At 38.1% G+C, this 14,461-nt stretch overlaps 1 protein-coding gene across 5 annotated transcripts in view; it reads right to left on the bottom strand.

Moving 5' to 3' along the window:
- The window catches only part of CDIN1 (CDAN1 interacting nuclease 1), a 231,398-nt gene that overhangs the window by 51,886 nt on the left and 165,051 nt on the right, over positions 1-14,461 (bottom strand). Inside the window, exon 11 of one of the 5 annotated variants that reach the window (XM_008969814.4) lies at positions 3,825-11,421. The exons of the other annotated variants lie outside the window; for them this stretch is intronic. Within the exon in view, the coding sequence (XP_008968062.2) occupies positions 11,277-11,421 (145 nt within the window). The 3' untranslated portion in view covers positions 3,825-11,276. Of the gene's footprint in view, positions 1-3,824; positions 11,422-14,461 lie in introns of those variants that run through there. 5 annotated transcript variants of the gene reach the window in all.

Here is a 14,461-nt window from a genome sequence, read left to right as displayed (position 1 = left end):
ACAAAACCAGAAGCTCAACAAAACTATTGAAATATCACTAGACTATTTCACACTTTAGCCACATGCTACTATCAAGGCCAGAAGCTACTTACAGCTTTGGAGGTAGAGGGTGTAGGGGAGGGAGGCCGTTTATATCCTTATGTACCAGTTTTCTAGCCTGCTCTGAGATTAGTATCACATTGATACAATCAGAGAAAAAGGTGCTGGTAGGAGTTTTAGCCTATGAATAGCAGTATTATACAGTAGTCCACTCGTACCCAGTGGGGATACATTCTAACACACCCAGTGGATGCCTAAAACCATGATAGTACCAGACGCTACATGTATTATGTTTTTTCCTATACATACATACGTATAATAAAGTTTAATTTATAAATTAGGCATATAAGAGAGTAACAATAAAAAAAGAACCATTATGACAATATACTATAATAAAAGTTACATGAACGTGGTCTCTCTCTCTTTCTCAAAACTATCTTATTGTTCTATACTCACTCTCTTCCTGTGATGATTTGAGATGATAAAATGTCCACATGATGAGATGAAGTGAGGTGAATGACTCAGGCCTGGTGGCGTAGCATTAGGCTACTACTGCTCTCCTGACAGTAGGTCAGGAGGAGGATCATCTGCTTCAGATGACCCTGGGTCACCGTGCCAAGATGAGGTGGATGTCTAGATGTCAGGAGCAGAAGATGTGGCTGCTAACAGGCGGGTAGTGTACACAGCATGGATGTGCTGGGCAAGGGGATGACTCACGAGTGGGCAGGATGGAGCGGGCTGCTGTGAGGTTTCATCACGCTCCTCAGAACGGTGCTCAACTTAAAACTTATCAGTGGTTTATTTCTGGAATTTCCCATTTAATATTTTGAGATGGTGGTTGACCACAGGTAACTGAAACCTTGGAAAGCAAAACCTCGGACTAGAAAGGGACTACTGCATTTTGTATCTGATTGATAGCAAGCGAGAAAAGAGTTCATGAGGTCTCGACCCGAGTGGCTACAACTCACTACAGTCAAGAGTTAATACTACCCTCATGTAAGGGCTGCCATCACCATATTACATGGCTGGATTTTTGTTTAATCTTCAACAGGCTAGCAACTGCAACTCACACCATCTTTCCATTCCTGGGCCTCCATAACCCTAACCGTTATTCCCACGACGTAAAACAGAGCACAAATTTAAGGTGACAAAGCTCTGGTTGGTAGACGTGAAGTATGTGATGAGAACAGGACCCTCTGAGTACTGCACAGCCATTATGAAGTAACTGACCTATATGAAACTGCTACCATGGTTCACAAATTTATTGTCAGGTTCCAGCCTCTAGCTGTTCTCTGATTGTTCTAAATACTTGACAAACTGAAGCCTTTTCACTTTCCGTTGAAATTGCCTCATCTCCCTGTCAGAGCGCCATGGGGGACTCCATTACTTTTCTGACTTCTCTCCCCTCCTGACAAGTCATTTAGCTGGCTTCTTGTTGTGAAGGCTGTCCATGTCAAATTAGCCAGGGCCCCTATTGTCCTTATTACCACTCGAAAAGCCATCATGAGTAATGCTACGGGGTCCCTCAGTTGTCATCATTTGTCAGAAAGAAAGGGAGTGTGGTTACATATAGCTGACAGGTAATTTCAGTGTCTACAATTACCCCAATTAGTCTTGTCATAAACAATTCGATAAATGCACACCAATACAAACAGATAAACACACCAAGGTCTCTCACTATTAATGCTGTGTAATGGGTAAATCAGTGATATGATGCTATATTTTATTTATTTTTTTAAACTATCCTCAGCTGTGAGCTGGCACTTGCTACCTGGTCAGCACAAATTGTACTATCTACTTTCATTAGCTCATCACCACAAGGAAACTTGAAAGGCTGTGACAAAATTCATTTAGAGAGAGAGGGAAAGAGCAGATTGTTATAACACCTGCTTTAGGCAAGGATATAACAAAGGTTTTCTTTTTGTCAGTTCTAAGCAACTCTGGGCTTTAAAGTTCACTATTTTGTGTTAAAACACCAACATATGAAATATGAGAGAAACAGGGAGTTGAAAAATAATCTCCACACTGAAATTAGATATATGATTTGAAAACAAAAACAAAAACCTACTGCCAAATGTGCCAGTCAGCAACCATATATTTTAAAACAAGATTGTGGGCTGGTAATTTCACATTTAAGATAATTACAGTTCTCTTCAACTAAGGATTCCCCACTCCCTTTTTAAAACTGTACCTTAAAACCATATAAACCAATAAAGCTCGCCATGTTCGGGGTCAAACTTATTTATCTACTCCAGTCCTCATAGGAATTTGTTGACTAAAGGCATCAACGCTTCTCCTTGCTGGACTCAGCACAGAGGTGATAAAGACCTGGTAAGTGTGGCACACTGGTTCTCTCCCATATTCTCGAAATACCAGGGAATGAACCTGTTTTAACGCAACACCCTCTAGGAGCACTCTTCAGTTACACTCTATATTCAACCCTGAATAAAACGCCCTTAAGTTCGCTCTTGTGATCCACATAAATAAAGGCTCAAGATTCAACATCTGTAGCGTCCACTGCACCCTGTCTGTTTGCTGACCGCAATCTTAAGTGATGGCTGAAAAACCCAACACGAGGATATTGTTGTAGGAAATTGCTCTTGGCAACTATTTGTTCAAGCTCAAGATTTTTTTTTTTTTTTTTTTTAAACCAACACTAAGAACTCACCAGAAAATAGGACAGGTCTCCCTAATGAGTAATCTATTTTAGCACAGTCTTGTCTAGGCATGACAGTTTACTGAGAGGCTTGAAAAACTCGTAATTACCAGTGTTACAGGGCAATTAATGTATATTACACTGCACTACTCATGGCAGCAACTGTCATTTTCTCAATAAAAATGAGTACTCTTCAGCTAAAGGTGACATTAATTGGGACTTTAATGACTATGCAGAGGAGCTGAAGCCAAATATGAACAAAACAGCGATTCAATGAGCGACTTCAGAAACGAGAAAATTGTACTAAAATGAGATTAATTGCTGTTTAGAAAAAGGAAAGAACCTAAAAAGCTATTAAATTGCAGGGTTTGGGTGCCCGGGTGATGGTTGTGATGTTAATCTTGCATTCTCACAGCAGGCAAATATTCACTAAATTCAGAGCCTTTTGACAGCAGGAAAAATCATGTATGCTTAACTTCAATCCATCAAAAATATATTTCAGCTTTTATCAGTGTTCTAAATACTTCTGCAATTTCAAAAATTACTGCTCCATTCCTTGGCTGTCATCATGCAAATGTGAACACTGTCAATATTGCTATGAAAAATTTCCCAGCTTCAAAAGGCCTACTTCAGTGATAAAGAAAGAAAAACGTGAAGATTAGAATTGCAAAACACACACTACTAATATAACAGAAATCAAACAATAAGAATTTAATGTTTAAGTTGTGGAAACTGCTAAAATAGAAAATGATGGGGTGGGCCTTTTTTTTGGTAGAAAAATCAAAGAAAAATAATTCTGAAATTCTTTCAAGGCGTGTAACTTTACGCTTAATTAATCATCCCCAATAATTAGGACAGAATTTTGCAGCTTGACTTCAGGTACTATAATTGTTAATACTGTTCTCTAGTTTCTAAAGGCCTTTTTATCCTTGCTTCTGCGTTCTTTAAAAACAATTATATAATTGTTTTTCTTTATGGCCTTTTCAAATATCATGATGACTGTATATACAAAACACAGCACTTAAACTTTGACATGTAAGGGGGATAAACATATTTGATAACTCTGAAGTTATATATTCCCTTACTTGGCCTTTTTTTTTTTTTTTTAAGAGAGACCATCAACTTAGTATTTTTGTTAAAGAGGGAGTTTTCAAAAGAGTTATATTTTGGACAGAAATGTAGCATGCCCAATAGCTGCCCCATAAAAAGATTAGGCCTGACTTCTGAATACTGTGCACTTTCCTACTGCATAAGCAATCCTGTTTGTTCTCCATTTTAATATTTAAAGAGCCTTCTCATCTACAGTTTAGGTCAGGGCTCAAGACACATTAACAGCCATATAATTCTGGACATACTCAAGAACCACATCCACTAAATGACAGGGGGTAGTGAAATAGTGTACTTTCCATCTTCAAATCAATGATAAGCCCTGTCTATTCTAAAAATCCAGAAATACAAATCACCTGACCTCCATTATGAAGACTGGTTATTGGCCACTTGTCTGCCAGAATATACTTAGAGGGCCACTGTGGGAGAAGAGGAAGGAATGGAGAGAGAAACACATGCATACCCATGCATAAGTCTGTACAAAACGGCAGGATATTCTGCTAAGTTTTATCTTCTAGCTGTTTTATTCACTATAAGCATGCTTTCTTACGTTTTGAACCCAAACTTGAGTGTAATCATCTTTGCAAAACAAGTTGCTTTCAGGGTCCAGCATTTCTCCAGTATTACCTGCTCCTCCTCTTCTTCCAATTTTCCCTTTTCTTGTATCTAGACTTTTATGTTAACAGCACAATTCTTCCCCAAGAGTCTAACAAATGTTCTTTTTAGTCCTTTTTTGGGGGGTGAAAAGGGGCTTTTGTTATTCATTGTGCCATTTCAAAAACCAAGCTTCTCTTATACCTCAAAAACAGCTTTATTTTAAAGACAAAAAATTCACCAAGCTCCCCCTAAAAGTCTTTTCAGGCAGAGTCCTTAGAGAAGACAGGTGCCTTTGGCTAAATTATCTCCACTGACAAACCATTCACATAAATTTGCTTTTTTTTTTTTAATAAAAAAGTACATGTCAATAGTTTGATTCCATTTTGTCTATGCAAATACCATTGATAAAAATTTCAATGGAAGTTTTCAGGCAGTGGAAGAGTTCCAAGCTAGGTATTGAAATGGGACTCAGGAATAGGATACTAATTCACCAAACTTGCCAAGAATGATCTAACCCGGTAGCCATACAAAGGCAACTGCAAACCATCTACATGATCCCAGATAATCCCTTATACTGTATCTCTAGGATCTCATCTCCATTCTGCAGTTTACTGTGAGAGGCTCCGTTTCGGGCTCCAGGTTTCCCATTTGCAAAATGGGAGCAACTTTGTCATGCTAAATTTGCTGCCTGTGAACTAGCGCTGAGCACTTGGCAGACACCACCAGCTCCAGGAATGTTAACGATTGGAATAAACCTTTAGGAGAGTTCCTAAAATGAATTTATTTGATACTGTTGTTCAATTGCTGAAATTCTTTACCCCTCACAGTTGCCGCAGTGGTGCTATGAGAAAAGGTGATCACATTGAATCATGCGAAAGGCTTGCACAAAAAAGCAGGAGGCATTGCTCTTTCAGCTAAGGCTGAAATTCCATTTTTAACCTCATTATTATTTTGCACAAATATCATACGTCTCTCTTCCAAAATACTATTTAATAGTTTAAATTTCTTATTCAGGCCCCTCCTAAGATTGAAATGTACCACAATGCCCATCAATCTCACAATTGACAGACCATGTTTAAGCTGGGAATAGTGACAAGTTACAGGGACTTTTTTAAAAAAATCAATTCCAGGAGATTAGTAAGATGCGTTTTTAGATACATACCCTCAGAACATTATAAACTCAGTGAGAAGCCAAACTGGAATATCTCAAGTTTGGAAGATGAACAATATTTTGATGTGCCAAGGCTAATACATTATATGTTTCGAGTCTTACTATTAAGACCTGTAGCAACTGTTTCAAGAGATGAGTAGAAATGAAACAAATGGTAAATGTTTATTCAGTCACACAGTTCTGAAAGAAAACAACTGTTAATTTGCATTAACTTGGGATCACTTAGCAGACTGCTTTTTAAGAGCTATCACCTCTCAGCAGCCCATAAAACAGGAAGCTTTCATTCACATCCCTTGTACCTGCTCCAGCAATATGATATTTCATTTACATTCATTTTCCACTCACCACCAATATTCAACAAATTAAAAGTCACTTCAAAACAGATAGCGTTCTTTGTCATTGGGAGGAGAAAGTCAGTGCAGACAGATGCAGCCTCATCTACTTTATCTTCTGAAATACAAAGTTCTAGAAAGATAAACTTAAGGTATGTTTTGAGTCATCAATTAAACATTGTATTTAATATATCTTTGGCATAACCAGGACAGTTATCCTGCATAAATAAAAATTTAGTGCCCTATATTTATAGGCAACAGAATCTAAGCTATTTAAATGAAGGTAAATCATTTTTATTCATCAACTTTTATTTCGAGTTCTGGGGTACATGTACAGGATGTGCAGGTTTGTTACATAGGTAAACGTGTGCCATGGTGGTTTGCTGCACCTATCGACCAATCACCTCAGTATTAAGCCCAGCATCCATTAGCTATTCTTCCTGATGCTCTCCCTCCCCTGCACCCCCAACAGGCTCCAGTGTGTGTTGTTCCCCCACCCATGTGTCTATGTGTTTTCATTGTTCAGCAGCCACTTACAAGTGACAACATGCAGTGTTTGGTTTTCTGTTCCTGCGTTAGTTTGCTGAGCATAATGGCTTCCAGCTCCATCCATGACCCTGCGAAGGACATGATCTTGTTCCTTTTTATGGCTGCATAGTATTCCATGGTGTATATGTACCACATTTTCTTTATTCACTGTATCATTGATGGGCATTTGGGTTGATTCCACGTCTTTGCTATTGTGAATAGTGCTGCAATGAACATACACATGCATGTATCTTTATAACAGAATGATTAACATTCCTTTGGTTATATACCCAGTAATAAGATTGCTGGGTCAAATGGTATTTCTACTTCTAGATCATTGAGTAATCGCCACACTGTACTGTCTTCCACAATGGTTGCAAATAGCAATTTTTTTTTTTTTTTTGTATTTTTAGTAGGGATGGGGTCTCACCATGTTGCCCAGGCTGGTCTCAAGTTCCTGGCCTCAAGCGATCCACACACCTTGGCCTCCTAAAGTTTTGGTATTATAGGTGTGAGCTGCTGTGCCTGGCTCTCAAATTAACTTTAGAGTCTTCCACCTAGGCAACACTGGGTGCTTTTAGAACATTGTTTTCAGGAATACCTAGGAATTTCCATGGCATTAAGAGATGAATTAAATCTCTTCTCAACCACATGTATGTGTATTTTTAACTCTTTTAGTGCCATATATATATATATATAAAATAAGCATATATATATGCTTTTATCAATAAAAATGGAATGAAGTTCTTGGTAAAAGCAAACATAAAGAACACTTAGTTAAGTAGTAAAAATATTCATTTTGTGGATATTGATCTAAAATTTAAAATACCTAAATCAATCAGACTGGGCTTCCCTTACCCAGTACCGTCTAAATGTTAGAGGGTTGTTCATTTATTTTAATGTTTCAATACAAAAATATAAAAAATAAAAGGGGAGGTTTTGGCAGTTCACATTAGCAAAAAGACAGACGCTTTTTCTTGTCCTACCTATAATTTTGTTTGTTTGCTTTTTTACCTCTGAGTTGTCCACCCAACTAGCCCCACACCTCCACCTGCTGATCTCCATGGCTTTTCCTAATAAGTTTTGTAGGTCTTTGTCTCCCTTTTCAGCAGTTGAGTTATAAGGTTGGCCTCTTTTATAATTATAGTATAGCTATATCTTAAAAAGTTTCGGAACTGGCAATTCAGTGAGTTAAAATGGGAAGATATTTTTCAATTGGCCAAACAGCTAATTCTTAAAACTGCCCTTACTTGGAATGAGGGCAGCTGGATCGAAACGGGTCTCCTCCCACAGACTGAGCTCAAGCCACTGCCTCAGTGCTCCCTCCTGCTGTACGTTAAGTATTGAGCTGTCAGCAACGTCACCCTCCATCCCACACATCAGAGACTGTGAGCACCTTGAGGGAAGGAATTAAACCCATCCTTGGATGCCTGGTACATAGTAAATGCTGAAATCCTGGCTCTGACGCTGATGAATTAATATTGGACAAGTCACTTTATCTTTCTGAGCCTTTGCTTTCCTATCCATTAAAATGCTTTCAGTTTCCTAGAGGAGTGGTTAGCTCAAACAAAATAATGTATGTGGAGGTGCTGAATAAATGCAATGGATTACTACAGCTGTTGTTAATAATGAGCATTTGGATTTATAGAGTAAAACTGCACTGTTTCATGGGACGAGTGAGGGAGGTTCCTAATGGTCTCAACAGTTTTTTGCCATAAGGAACATACAAAAATGTAGTTCCCTAAGAATTTGAAGATGACAGTCATACCCACATAGGTTTTTTGGTTTGGATTTGTTTCTTCTTCCCCTCTCCTGTGCCCCCACCACACCACCAGCGCGAACCAACACATAAATCTTTTCTAGGCTCTGGATCCTGCTCAGGAAGAAGTGAAGTGCTCAGGTGACTGGGTCTGGAGTTTCAAACAGAGGCATTTTCATTACGGCAACACAATGCATTTGCAGAAGGTATCCTGGCTCTGCTAAAAGGCAGGATTCTGCTGAGGTGGCCAAAAGGTCGGGGGACCTGGTTGGTGCCCTGTCTCCCACCTCCCAGCACCAATGCCCTTTCCTTCTCAGACTCGCTGCTCCTTCAGAACCTGTGTCCTCCCTTCACTCAATGGCCTGGTGAAAATAACATAGATAGGAGAAAATCAGCGTGAAAAAAGAACACTTGGACAGGTAGGCCACCTCTCTATGGTTGTTTGGGAGCTAATAAGCTGGCCTTGACAAAAACACAGATGTACTTTTTTGTTTTTGCTTTTTAAAAGAAGAACCACTGTTCAATTACTGATGCAATAGCATCCCATTCCTAATGTTCAGATCCGATCTAGCGGCAGACAGCCAGCTGAGTTCAGTCTGAATCGTGCCACAGACTTCATAAGACAGCATTTATCTAGTGTAGGATGAATAATTTCCACAGACAGTGGAATTATTTGAGAAATCTATAAAAATAATGAAACTTCAGAAACCTTGGTGAGCTTAAATGCTACATGGGCCACATATCTCCAGTTCCCTAAAGGACAAAAGGCACTGCAGGTGAATCCAGGGCAGGGCATTATTTTTAAGTCACCAGAGCAATACAAACACATTGTTTGCTTTAGGTCATCTGGTTTGTCTTAATTACAAGCTAAAAATTCATTTATAATGCAGTATACAAATGCTATGTTTATATCAGTATCATATGCTGCTTGCTTGAAATCGTATACATTAAAATTAAGAACAGAAATCCAAGTTAATGGTCTAAGACAACCAATAACAAAACCACTAAATTCCAGTTGTCAAACATCATTTAATATGTATATTTCTGGGGTTTTTTGGAACAGTAATTATTAAAACTTAAAGCGATACGAGTGAGTGTTTATGACTTCCTATTGAAAAGCCCAACTTAAAGAGCATTCATTTCAGGTTGAAGAAAATCACGTGGCCGTCTCTGTGCGATGGCCTACTGACTTTATATCCTCTTGTCAAACCTCAGCAGTTTTATTTGTAGTGATACATGCCGGAGAAGGTTGGAGGTTAAAGTTGATAGGAGGGGCAACAGGAAAATCAACCAACTCCTTTCAAGAGATTACAACCTTTAGCATTTTGGGTCTGTCGGCAGTTTCTGCAAACTTTACAAGTCTGTGGTTGGATGTTTTTAAAAAACTGACCCTCAAATCAGAAGTCACATGGATCTAGTAAATGCACTTTTGCTTTGAAATAATCCCAAGTGGTGAATGTACCCCCCAGTTGATGGCTGCACGTTTTGTTTGTTTGTTTGTTTTTACTTTTTTGGTACCTAAATCTAAAATGGAAAAAATATCTGCTAACTTCTCAAGTATCTGAGATCTTGGAAAGTGAAATTACTAACCGAAATTCACTATGTGGTTCCAAAAACAGGGAAACAGCTGTTGTGAGAGAGGAAAAACAAAAGGAAAATGAAAAGGCCTCTGCTGGAGGCAAACTTTGTTGGGCAAGGAGACAGTTTGTTAGTGCACTGGTTTCTGTCCTGCAGAAGTGTTCAGATTCTTAGCAGTGTCACACTGAAAAGTGAGACATCTGGCTATGGCATCTATGCCACAGCACAGAATTATAACAAAGTCACAAACTAAGACCCAGCAATGACTGCAAAACATTTCATCCCGTATCTATTTACCTCAACTTGGCACGCACTGGTTTACTTACAGATACTTTCCATCAAGTACTTCTAGTTACCTGTTGTCAAATGTGTATTATGTAGCAGGCACTATGTATATCTAAGCTCACTCAATCTTTATAAGAATCCAAATTGTGCCCATTTTACAGATGAGTAAAAAAAGAGAGAGAAATTGAGAGATTTGCCCCAGGTCATACAAATGAGACCAAATGAGAACCAACGTTATTTCCCACTGCCACTCCCCCAGACCTGTGCCCTTTCTACTCAGCTATATTGCTTCTTGGGTTGTAACGAATGATTAGATAACTTCTAGACTATTTCCCTTCATGGTTAAATTTTTAAAATCCTTATTAGCTGATTTTAACTCACAGTGTAGTGTTATGTAGCAGCAAGGGAACAAGACTCAGAGTGAAAAATCCTCAGGTCTTGTATTAGGTCAGCATGTGGCTGGCTCGGGGGTCTGATAATATTATTGGCTGCCACTAATTATTAGGAAAAATGTTTTGGTATTCAAAGAGTTCTCTATGTCAAAGTGGTAGATAGCAGTTATATAATACTAAGTACTTGTGAAATTCAAACAATTCCTACCATAAATGTTAATTCATTTCTGTTTTTAAAGATTTTACTCAACCCACTGATTAGTGTTCAACATTGAGTGACTTAAATCTCCCTGGGCCTTGGTTTCCTCACTCATGAAATTAGATTATATCTATGAGAGATCTTGGCTAGCTCTAAGAAGACTAAGTCTGTGATTTTTTAAAGAAAACTTCTGCTTAATTCTAATAAATGCACTCATAAAGCTCTTCAAGGAAATAAAGACACTTACCTTTATGAATGAAAGTTAAGAAAAGAAACACAACTTTGAGAAAAGTTCACTTATAAAAAAGAGCATGGAATAAATGAAAACTCTAGGCCAACTGAAGCCGTGCAACAGCCGCCCTTTTTTTGGGAGCCCTTGCAGCTGCAAATAAATGCTTTAAAAATAAATTTACTTGGGAATGACCTGAAAGGCAAATTATTTTGTCACCCAGACATGTTTGTTACAAGTGTTACGGGAACTATCAACTTTTATTTAGAGAGATAATATAACAAACATTTTCCAAACATTGCTACTTATTGTTTAAGATGAGGAAACACATGCTGGTTGAAACTTTTTTTTTTTTTTAATGCACTAACTGCTGAGAAATTTCCAACAATTTGAAAATGTTTTTGTTATTTACAAACACATTTCATAAAGATTCCTGGTAGAAAATGTTTCCCCGCTCCTGTAATTCCAGCACTTTGGGTGGCTGAGGCAGAAGAATCGCTGAGCCCAGGAGTTCCACACCAGCCTGAGGAACATTGTGAGATCCCATCTCTACAAAACATAGAAAAATTAGCTGGGCATGGTGGCATGCACCTGCAGTCCCAGCTACTTGGGAGACTGAGGTGGGAGGGTCACTTGAGCCTGGAAGAGGGGGACGCGAATGCTGCAGTGAGCCATAGTCCTGGGCAACAGAGTGAGACCCTGTCTCAAAAAAAAAAAAAAAAAAAAAAAAAAAAAAGACACGTTTCCAACTTTTAATGATACCTTGTTTTCTTTTACTCACAAAGTAGCAGTGTGTGTGTGTGTGTGTGTGTGTGGAACCATATATTTATATATGATATGCATATACGTGTATGATATGCAGATAACAGTTTTGTTTTGTTTTTTGAAATAGATGAAGCATTAAAACAGAGAACATAGCACACCAGAACTCAGAAGCACTCAGTTCAATTCCTGGTGCAAATAAGTTGGACACTAAACAATGCAAATGATTTAAATGGTACTGAATATAAGGAATGTAACTACTCCTATCATAAATACCTTTCTTTCCAACCTAAATTTAACAGAAGAGGACAATACATGTCCTTAATATCCCATATATATTTTCTCCACTTTCATGTATCTGTTTTTGTTCCTTTTCTATTTTGCACTTGTATTTCAGCAATAACTTCCCACTTGGCCTCCTTCCTCTGTCTCTCTACTATTTCCACTCCCCAATACAGACAAACAAAACAAACTTCCAAAAACAAAGAGCCCCACAAACCAAACACCTCTAATTGGTCTTCTACATGGTAGCTTAATAATACTGCCACATATCAAATGAATTATGTTAGCAATTTGCTCAACAAAACTATCAGCGCTGCCCCAGAGACACTGAAGTCTGTGGTGTCACAGGAAGCTTTTCTTTACCTGGATCCTGTTCCTTTCGCTCTAATTGTACTAAAAACTGTTTTTTGTATATATTTCTGTGTCCTATGATTTGAACAATTTTTCATAAGTAGTATTCTTTTTTTTTGGAGATGGAGTCTCACTCTGTCGCCCAGGCTGGAGTGCAATGGCGTGATCTCGGCTCATTGCAACCTCTAACTCCTGGGTTCAAGCGATTCTCCTGCCTTAGCCTCCCGAGTAGCTGGGATTACAGGCATCCACCCCCACGCCTGGCTAATTTTTGCATTTTTAGTAGAGACAGGGTTTCACCATGTTGGCCAGGCCGGTCTTGAACTCCTGACTTCAGATGATTCACTCGCCTCAGCCTCCCAAAGTGCTGAGATTACAGGCATGAGCCACTGCACCTGGCCTCATAAGTAATATTCTTAAATGAGTTAGTTTAACTGATATGAATCAATTCTATGCTTACACCCTAAAAGTATCTAAAAGTAATATATTCATATTTATTGATAGATGCCTAAAATCAATATCAATAATATAATAATATTACAGATGAGGAAGAAAACTAGTTAACAGTTGTTTTGAAAGTTCAACAGACTTGTCATTTAGAGTTCTCTACAGTGAACCATGCATATTTTTGGAAAGTAATAGTTGTTTAAAATAATAATGAGGCCAGAATTAATTATTCAGAATGTAATATATACCAAAGTTGAACAAATGGTTAATTTAAAAATATATATAATAAGTTCATTCTGGCCAGCATCATGTCTTTAAAAGTTCAGTACTTATCAAAGAGTGGAAATTTAATGGAAAATAATGACAAATTTATTATCTTTTATAGGGTCCTGGGCTGATAACAAATGAAGTGTTTAACTTAATATAAATATTTTAATGGTAAAAATGAATCACAGCTCTACAAATGCTTGGAAAAGTGCAATTTTTTCCCTTTAGTTTTATTATAATCTATCAGAAACCTCTGATGTTTAAACTGTATGTATAACCCTGGCTGGGTTTCCATTAAGATGCATTTATCATAATCTGCTCATACATATACTCTCAAATATACAGACAATAAGAACATCACCACTTATTCACCCTTTCTGCTTCCTGGCTTATGGATATATACAAAAGTGATTGCAAATAATGATATTACAGGTACTCAGCTGCTTCTGGGATGTAGAAAGCTAGACATGGCAGTATTCAGGTCAATGGCCATATATCAGAAAAACTTCATGCCACAGAGATGTCCTACAGCCAAAACATTCAATGTCTCAAATTACACATGGGCTAATTAGAGCTGTACACAAAACAGCAGTATAGTTGAAGGCCATTTTCAAAGTTATCATCTGAGCTTGATGTGCAGAGGGGGTCCGATTCAATTTGGTGAAATGAGATTCAACTCAAACATTTATAGAGATTTATTTTATCACAGGTGGTTGGAAAAACCTTCCCTGATCACGTTATCATGATTTGAAAAAAAATGTATTCATTCATTTACTTGTTTATTTTCTGTCTTGCTCATCACAGTATGAGATCCCTAAGGATAGGGCCCACATCTGTCTTGTTCATTTCTGCATTCCTGGTTCCCAGAATGGTGAACATAGTAGGCGCTCAAGAGGTACCAACTTAATGAGTGAACATATTACCCTTGCTCTCAAGGAGTTTATGTGAATTTGGTACACTGGAAAGGGCAATCAGACCACGCTGAGGGAGACCTAGATCCCAGGATGCAGCTAGAGAGATATTCAGAACCAATAATCCTCTGGCTTCTTAATGAACATAAAAAAGATGCTAATGTGGCTGGTTGACATTTGCTCCCCTATGGAGAAACCAGGATAACAGGGCTGTGGGTATGGACCAGAGGCCTGGGGGAAGTACTCAGTAGTCTGTTGCTGTCTCCACTGAAGCAGATGTTGCTCTGAAGAGCCTGCAAGGAAAGTGGGCCTTTTTTGCTATGTCCCCTCATTGCAGAATTCCTCTGTACAAAATGGAAGGACGGAAAAAAATGTTTGCAAAGTCAATCATCTGGTGATGGATTTCACGAAGGTCTAGTAAATTTCAGGGAAATAGAAAACCACAATTTTCAGAGACTTTTTAAGAAAAAAAAAAAAAAGACAAAAAATGTCTTTAGAATGAAGAATAAAATGTTTAAGTCAATGGGTTTATAGACAGCCTCGTGTTTTTTTTGGTTTTATTTTGTTTT

This window comes from Pan paniscus, chromosome 16 (genome assembly GCF_029289425.2).
Source record: "Pan paniscus chromosome 16, NHGRI_mPanPan1-v2.0_pri, whole genome shotgun sequence".
Taxonomy (NCBI): Eukaryota; Metazoa; Chordata; class Mammalia; order Primates; family Hominidae; genus Pan; species Pan paniscus.
Note: the sequence above shows the minus strand (reverse complement) of the source record. Positions and strands in the feature narration are given on the sequence as shown.